The following is an 8,155-nucleotide window of genomic DNA, read 5'->3' on the forward strand; positions in this document are numbered from 1 at the left end:
GGGGGACCGGGATAACCCCAATTCCCGAGCCCTCGGGGGACCGGGATGTGGCTCCATCCCGTGCGCTCCAGCGGAGCCAAATCCCCCGGGAGCGGCGGGGGGAGGACGCTCCCATTATCCGGCTCCTGTCGCACCAGCCGTGCATTACCAGATTATCCCGAGCATTTGGGATCTCCGGGAGCCAGGGAAGCGCTCGCAGGAGGAGCACGGGCAAGGCCAGGGCTGCAGACGCGGCCCCATTTCTCTGCTGCCGGCATTCCCAAGCCAGGTGGGAGCGGGACGCGCCGGGAATGCTGCGGGAGCGGGGAAGGGGCTGACCCCGCTCCCGGCTGGAGTTCCGGGGGATGCCGGGGCTGGGATGGAGCCGTGCCCGGGGGAGGATTTCACCTTGCCGGCACCTCCAGCCCTTCCCTGCCCTTTCTCCGGGAGCCCTGGGGCAGGGGACATCTCCCATCAGGTTTGGGTGGCACGGGGGCCGCACCGCTGTGGGCGCTGCTTGAGCCCCCTCAGCTCCCTGCCTCAGTTTCCCCATCGCTCCCGTGCTCCCGCAGGGTCCCTGCTGGGGGTCAGTGGGGTGGGGGGTACAGAGGGGTTTGTTTTGCTCCCCACATCTCTGCTGACCTCCCCCTCCCTGAGCCGTTTCCAGCGCTCTTTAGGCAGCCCCAAATCCCTCCTGCTCCCTTCGGAGCCGTGGCCAGGCAGGAAAAGGACAAAACCCCCTTCTCAAAGAGCCTCTGGCTGCTCTTTGCTGCTCCCCACCCAAATTTCAGTCAAATCTGCCTCAGTCCCTGAGTTTTGCATGAGAGGGGCGCTTTGCCTCAACCAAAACATTCCAAAAGCTCCTGGAGCCCTTGGCTGCTCCACTCTGGGCTTGGAAACCTCCCCCAGAGCCTGGGACACGCTGTCCCCATCCTGAGGGAGCCTTTGGGGGGAAATTGAGGGATCAGGGCAGGACAAGGCACCAAAATCCCCATTCCCAGCCCAACGGAGCCCTCGGAGAGCGCGATGGACGAGTGGGATCTCCCACAATGGAAGAAAGAGGTGGAAAGCCTCAAGTACCAGCTGGCCTACAAGAGGGAGATGTCCTCCAAGACCATACCTGAGTGAGTGGGGACTTCCCCTTCCCCTTCCCCTTCCCCTTCCCTTCCCATTTTTCCCTTTCAGGATCTCCAAACCCTCCAAGCCCCATGGGCAGAACCCCCTCGGTGTCCCCCAGCCCTTTCCAGCTGCCCAGGCTCTGCTGCTCCTGGGCTGTGGAGGCACCACGGCACCTCCTGGCCCCTGGGAGCCCCCCAGGGTGCAGATCCCCCCCTTTTCCAGAGCTTTCCAGAGCTCAAAAGACTGGGAATTATGGATGGCTCTGTTCCCTCCCTGCTTTGTGGCAGAGCTGGGGACACCCCCATGTCCTCCCAGTGGATCAGGATCCCCTCACCAGAGCAGGATTTACCCCAGACCCCCCAAAATCCGCAGTTTTGCTGCCCTGGGGCTGTGCCCACCCTCCCTCCCCTCTCTGCAGGTTTGTGAAGTGGATCGAGGACGGAATTCCCGAAGATCCCTTCCTGAACCCGGAGCTGATGAAGAACAACCCCTGGGTGGAGAAAGGCAAATGCATCATCCTCTGAGGGTCCCCCCTGCAGGATGGAGCTTCCATTCCTCAGCTCCAACTTGAGAGGCTGAAGGAAAACCCTGCTCTCACCTCCTTTCTTCTCTCGTAGCTGTAGAAGGGGTTTTAGAAATGGGGTGAAATCCCCCAGAATTGGCAGCAAAAGCTTCCCCAAAAGGCTTTGCTGCAGCTTCATCTCACATTTCTGCCACCCAAAAAAGGGCAGGTTTTGCACCTTATAAATGAGCTTTTTATAAAAAATCCCATTTTTAGTGATTTTAGATACTTTTGTACACCGTAGGACATCATTTCGCAGCAGAGCAGGCACAACTCAAGGTTTATGACTGGAATAAACAGAGCAACACTCCCCTGCTGATTTTTGTAGATCCATTTTATTTCTCTTTTTAAACAAAATAAAAAACCAACTACACCAAGATCACGGCCACAAACCCCATCCATGGGTTAGAAAGCCAAAACCCAGCTGATCCCTCCAGCTCCAGAATTCCTGGCTCCCTCCCAGCCCTGCTAGAGCAGGTCCCTGATGTAAAGATTCCTCCTGACGGCGTTGGAGAAGCCCTCGTTGAAGCGGAACCACACGTCGCTCTTCCCCACGGCTTTTCCCATCTGCAGCTCCAGGGATTCCTCCTTGGAAACCTGAGGGGCTGCAGGAGGAAAATCCACTTTAAAAACGTGAACCTTAAAATGTTCAGCTGTGCCCTGGCTGGAGAGGGGGGATTTGGGGAGGGTTTGGAAGGGCAGAGCTGATGTTCCACATCCCGGATGCTGCAACGCCTCCAACACCCAAAATTCCCTTTGGATGGGGCCAGAATCCATGGATTTGCCCACAGGATCTCCCTGTCAGGTGGGCTGGGCTCTGTTTGGCCCTGCTGCCACCCACCCATCTCTGAGGCCACCCCATCCCTGTGTCACCCACCTGGGGCCATCCCATCCCTGTGTCACCCACCTGGGGCCATCCCATCCCTGTGTCACCCATCTCTGAGGCCACCCCGTCCCTGTGTCACCCATCTCTGAGGCCACCCCATCCCTGTGTCACCCATCTCTGAGGCCACCCCGTCCCTGTGTCACCCACCTGGGGCCGGGGCCGCCTCTTTCCGCTGGACTGGCCTCCCGAAAAAATCCTTCTCGGGCTGTGGGAAGCAAAAAAGCAGGAATGGAGTTGGCTCTGGAGCAGCTGCTGCTCAGACAGGGACCAAAGCAGGGCAGGATCATCCCTGGGTGAGGCTCAGGCACCTCAAGGCTCTTCTGAGCAGAGCAGGAGCCAAATGCAAATCCTGTGGGAAGGATGCAAAGAGCATTCCAATTTCGGGAAAGGCAAAACCTCGGGTGGGGTTTTACACCCAGGAAAGGGCTGGCACAGAGGGGCAGTGCCAGGGAATGATCCTCTCTTGGAGCCCAGGGATTCCCAGGGTGGCATCATCCCAGAGCAGCTTTTCCAAGCTGATTTCCCACAGAGCCCAAATTCGGCTATTCCAGCCCAAATTCCCACAGCTCCTCCCTCCCCCAGGCCTGAAAACTTCCAGGGACACATCCAAAATGTCACCCAGACCCAGTTCATCCCAATCCCAGCGACACCTTTAGGGGACACACGGAGCTGAGCTGGGCTATTAAAGGAAACTGGACTGGAAAACCAAATTGCAGAGGAGCCAGGGAGTGTCTGGCAGGCCAGGGAGGAGCTGGTGGGAACTGGGGCAGGAATTGGGGTGGGAATTGGGGCAGGAATTGGGGCAGGAATTGGGGTTGACCTTGTCCTGCACCACTGCTCTCCTCAGGAGGTGCTCCAGGCGCTGCTGGTGGCTGGGGGTCTCCGCTGGCTCCGCGTCCCCTCGCTCCTCCCCGAGGCCATTCCCGGGATCCTGTGGGGAGGACAGAGCTGATCCAGGCTCCCCTCTGGGTTCCTGAGCATCTGTCACCCCCTTGTCCCCCATCCCACCCCTCCTGCCCGCTGCCAGGTGGGACTGAAACATCCCAAGGATTTTCCCATCGTTTTCAGCCCCAGCTGAAGCTCCATGCCCTGGGATTTCACATCCCAGGTAAACAAGGAGCCTTCAGAGATGTTTTTGCAGCTTCTCTTTGTCCCACACATCCCCCAGGAGCCTTTCTGCTGCTCCAAGGGGCTCCCAGGGATTAATTATCCCACTGGCAGCAGGGCAGGGCAATCATCAGCTACACCCAGGATGTTTCTCCACCTTTTCCACCCCTTCCCATCTTTTCCTGCCTCCAGGAGAGTGAGCAGAGCCATTTCTGCTCCCCCTGGGGGCTTTGGGACCTTTGGAAGTGCAGCAGCCAGGGAAGGGGAGGTGGGGAGTGCTCACCTCCCACACAGACAGGTACAAACAGCAGCCAAAAATTCCCACCTAAAATAAAATTCCCATCTCCTCACACCCCTGCCTGGAGAGTGGAAGGGTTCAAAGCTCGAATTCCCTCCAGAATTCCTGCAAAAAGCTGATCCCTCCATCCCAGCTGTGCAGGGAAACAGCTGCAGCAGCCGGGGCTGGGGGGTTAATCCTGGATTTCCACTCGCACAGCCAAAGCCAGCTTTGGGAAAAACACATCCCAAAGGATTTCCTGCACATCCCCAGCCCTGGCAGCCCCCTGGCACTGCCCACCTGGCCCAGGTTCCGTTCTGCCCTCCTCATCTTCTCCAGCTCGATCTCCCTGGCGATGAGCTGCTTGGCCTGGTAGCTGAGCTGCCTGCGGGCCGGCAGCTCCGGGAAGCGGCACACGGCCTCCACATTCCTGCAGCACGGGAAAACAGGGAATCAACCCCCAAAATCCCCCAGCTCTGCACCCCAGCACCTCCCAGCCCTGCCCCCGCGGCGATTCCAGCCGCGCTTTCCCTCCCCAGCACGCGGGAATGGGAATGAGGGAGGGATTAGAGGGGTTTAATCCCGGCTTGGAAGAGAAAAGAGGAGATTGCAGCGGGTCTGTGCTGAAGTGATTGCCCTGAAAAGCCCAGCTCGACCTTCAGAGCCACCCCTGGGTGCCCCTCGGGACAGCTTTTATGGGAATCCAGCCAGGAACTGGAATTTGGGATCCTCAGAGCAGCTGGATTCTCAGCAAGGCTGGAGCACCAGATGTGGGGTCAGGCCTGTTTCAGCATCCCCAGCACCGAGGAGCCACCATCCCTCTGCCAGCTCTGAATATTTCATATTTATCCACCATTTATCCACTATTTAGTCACTATTTATCCCCTATTTATTCATTATTTATCCACTATTTATTCATTATTTATTCACTATTTATCCACTATTTATCCACTACTTATCCACCATTTATCCACCGTTTTTGAACTATTTATTCATTATTTATTCAATATTTATCCATTATTTAGTCACTATTTATTCACTACTTACCCACTATTTATTCACTATTTATCCACTATTTATTCATTATTTATTCACTATTTGCCCACTATTTAGTTACTATTTATCCACCACTTATTCACTGTTTACCCACTATTTATTCATTATTTATCCACTATTTAACCACTACTTACCAACTATTTATTTACTATTTATTCATTATTTATCCACTATTTACCCACTACTTACCAACTATTTATTTACTATTTATTCATTATTTATCCACTATTTACCCACTACTTACCAACTATTTATTTACTATTTATTCGTTATTTATCCACTATTTACCCACTATTTAGTCACTATTTACCCACGATTATTGCCCCTAAAATAAAAGGGGCAAAGCCCTGAGCCAGGTGGCTCTGCAGTCACTCAGAAATCAGCTGTCAAAACACTTTGAAACTTTAAAAAGTTTCAAAGGAAAAGCCCCAGGTTTTGCTGGTGACATCAGATTTGTTTGCCAGAGAGGGACAAAAGTGCCAGGGTGGGTCAGGCCTGTTCCCTTCTCCTGAATCCCATTAAAAACTCCAAGGGAGGGAGGAGGCAAAGCCAAAAATCCCAACTCCTTCCTGAGAATCATCACAACAATCCTGGAATGGTTTGGGTTGGGAAGGATCTCAAAATCATCCAGCTGCAACCCTGACACCTTCCACTTGCTCCAGTCCCCATCCAGCCTGGCCTTGGGCACTTCCAGGGATCCAGGTGCAGCCACAGCTTCTCTGGGAATTTTATTCCAGGGCCTCCCCACTCTCCCAGGGAAGGATTTTGGGTCCCCCAGGCCGTTCCCAGCCCCGGCACTCACGGGTCCAGCTTGAAGACGTACTGGCCCTCGGGCAGGCGCTCCTGCAGGTAGGTGAGGTTGTAGGTGAGCATGGTGCTGATGAGCTCAGCCAGCTGCTGCTTCTCCTTCAGGCTGTAGAGCTGAGTGTTCACCTGGCCAGGGGACAGCAGAGCTGGGAAACCCCAAACAGCCCAACCACAGCCTTTGTTTTGGGCGAGGAAGGACCCAGAGTGAGTTTAGCTCCCTCTCAGGAACACCTGCCCTTCCCAGAGCAGGGACAGACCCTCTCCTGGGTGTGGGGGGGACTCTGAGAGCTCCCCAAAGCCCCAGGTGGGGCCCAGGACCCCTCCCCACAGTTGGGCACCTCAGCTCCCTGTCCCCAGCTTCCCTCCAGCTCCCGCAGCAGCCGCGGCCCCAAACCCGGCGCGGATTTGGGACGGGCACGGGGGGCAGGCTGGGGTTTGGGGAGGGGTCCCAGGCAGGGCTGCAGCAGGGCCAGGGGCTGGGGACACTCACAGGCCGCAGTTTGGGGGCGATGATGTCCAGCAGCAGCCCCAGCACCTCCAGCACCAGCGCCCGCTGCCCCGCGCGGCTCCGCACGCCCGGCGCGATCCCCGACACCATGGACAGCACCACGTTCTGCATCTGGCTCAGCTTGGCCACGGCCTGGGGACAGCACAGGGAGCCTCAGGCAGCTGTCCCCACTGTCCCCACAGCAGGGAGCTGGGCCAGGCTGGCAGCAGGCCCTGCTGGACTTGCCTCGGGCTGGCTGCTGGGATAGGCCAGCCGGGGGATGGAGGTGGCCGCGAAGAGCAGGTGGAAAGCCACGGGCAGGAAGGGCAGGTAGCGCAGCAGCTGGAAGTTCTGGGCCTGCAGCACAGCCTGGCCCAGCAGGTCAGAGAAGCCCAGCCACTCCAGGGCCAGGCACACGGAGCCCAGGCTGGAATCTCGCACCTTCATCTGCAGGAAGTTCTCAAACAGGCCCTGGGAGCGGGTGTGGGATCAGGTGGATCCAACCTCGCTGGGGTTCTGAGCTTCCCACGGAGCTCAGCTCCAGCCCCTGCAGCTGCTCTCACCTGGGCCAGCTTCTCCTGCTCTCCCGAGGAGATGGAGAGGTGCAGGATGTGCTGGAAGCGCTGGGAGGAGGAATTGAAGCCCCCTGAGCCCCCGGGGTGGGGCAGGTCCTCGTCCCCCAGCAGGAGCTGGGCTGGCAAAGAGGGATCCATTCCTATCCTGTGCCTGGGGGGAGCCCAGAGGGAAGAGCTGAGGTTTTCCCAGTGCTGGAGGAGCCAGCAAGGAATATTTGGATCCTTGGGAATTGGACTGGAGGCAATGCCAGTGCTGAATTACTGGGAGCTACGGGGAGTTGTAACAAAGCATCTGGAATGGCTTTAAACTGAGAAAGGAAAGGTTTAGAAGGAATATTGGGAAGGAATATTGGGAAGGAATATTCCTGGGAGGGTGGGCAGGCCCTGGCACAGGTGCCCAGAGCAGCTGGGGGTGTCCCTGGATCCCTGGCAGTGTCCCAGGCCAGGCTGGACGGGGCTGGAGCAGCCTGGGACAGTGGGAGGTGTCCCTGCCATGGCAGGGGTGGCACTGGGTGAGCTTTAAGGTCCTTCCGAGCCAAACCATTCCGGGATTCTGTGATGGACACAAATCCCCTCAAGAAGCTGCTCTCCAGGACCTTGCAGGCCATGGACTCACAGAACATTGCTCTCAGCCCCATCCAGCCTCCCTTGAACACTTCCAGGGATCCAGGGGCAGCCACAGCTTCTCTGGGAAATGGGAACACCACCCTCCAAGCACCCAACAGACCTAAAAAAAACCCTTCCTTCTACCTCTGGGGCCTGGGCAGCTGGAAGATCTCTTGCCAGATGGAGAAGAGCCCCTTGTTCTGGTCCTTCAGGCCAATCCTCATGGTCTGCACCATCTGCATGCTGAGCTCCTTCTGCCCTCGGCCGTGCAGGAACTGCGAGGGGGAGAGGGGAGGGAGGGCATGGGGACCCCCAAAGCCCTGGGACAAGCTGCACACTCCCCCCTCGTCCTGCTCGTGTAGGGCTGGAAACACCCAGGGGACTGGGTGAAGTTTCTGGGATCTTTCCAGAAAGGACTTTTGTCCCCTCTGTCCCCATGTGAGCCTGGAGCTGCAGCAGGAGCATGTCCCCAGAGCCATCCCCAGGGCCATGCCCGTGTCCCCAGGGCTGTCCCCGTGTCCCCAGAGCCATCCTTGTGTCCCCAGGGCCCTCCCCATGTCCCCACAGCCATGCCCATGTCCCCGAGGCTCTCCCCACATCCCCAAGACCATCCCAGTGTCCCCAAAGCCCTCTCCATGTCCCCAAGCCCCTCTCCATGTCCCCAAGCCCCTCTCCATGTCCCCAAGGTCCCCCC

The 8,155-nt window shown here is 57.5% G+C and overlaps 2 protein-coding genes across 2 annotated transcripts in view; one reads left to right on the plus strand and one right to left on the minus strand.

Moving 5' to 3' along the window:
- The first annotated feature begins 21 nt into the window (after nt 1–21).
- On the plus strand, nt 22–1,975 carry GNG13 (G protein subunit gamma 13). The gene is made up of 3 exons (XM_015642325.3): nt 22–268; nt 981–1,103; nt 1,517–1,975. The coding sequence occupies exons 2-3, from the start codon at nt 1,006–1,008 to the stop codon at nt 1,620–1,622; spliced, it is 204 nt and encodes a 67-aa protein (XP_015497811.1). The 5' UTR covers nt 22–268; nt 981–1,005; the 3' UTR covers nt 1,623–1,975.
- Nucleotide 1,976: 1 nt separating this feature from the next.
- Nucleotides 1,977–8,155, minus strand: part of CHTF18 (chromosome transmission fidelity factor 18) — a 10,677-nt gene continuing 4,498 nt past the window's right edge. The window contains exons 12-20 of the mRNA XM_033518002.1: nt 7,606–8,048; nt 6,844–7,006; nt 6,527–6,751; nt 6,284–6,433; nt 5,789–5,919; nt 4,231–4,360; nt 3,367–3,477; nt 2,694–2,751; nt 1,977–2,265 (exon numbers count right to left, since the gene is read on the minus strand). Coding sequence (XP_033373893.1) covers nt 2,129–2,265; nt 2,694–2,751; nt 3,367–3,477; nt 4,231–4,360; nt 5,789–5,919; nt 6,284–6,433; nt 6,527–6,751; nt 6,844–7,006; nt 7,606–8,048 — 1,548 coding nt within the window. The 3' untranslated portion in view covers nt 1,977–2,128. The remainder of the gene's footprint in view (nt 2,266–2,693; nt 2,752–3,366; nt 3,478–4,230; nt 4,361–5,788; nt 5,920–6,283; nt 6,434–6,526; nt 6,752–6,843; nt 7,007–7,605; nt 8,049–8,155) is intronic.

Source organism: Parus major, chromosome 14 (assembly GCF_001522545.3).
Source record: "Parus major isolate Abel chromosome 14, Parus_major1.1, whole genome shotgun sequence".
NCBI lineage: Eukaryota > Metazoa > Chordata > Aves > Passeriformes > Paridae > Parus > Parus major.

Coding starts and splice junctions, on each gene's coding strand:
- GNG13 (XM_015642325.3), top strand. CDS start 1,006: ATGGACGAGTGGGATCTCCCACAATGGAAGAAAGAGGTGGAAAGCCTC. Junction 1,104..1,516: donor TCCTCCAAGACCATACCTGA/GTGAGTGGGGAC, acceptor CCCTCTCTGCAG/GTTTGTGAAGTGGATCGAGG.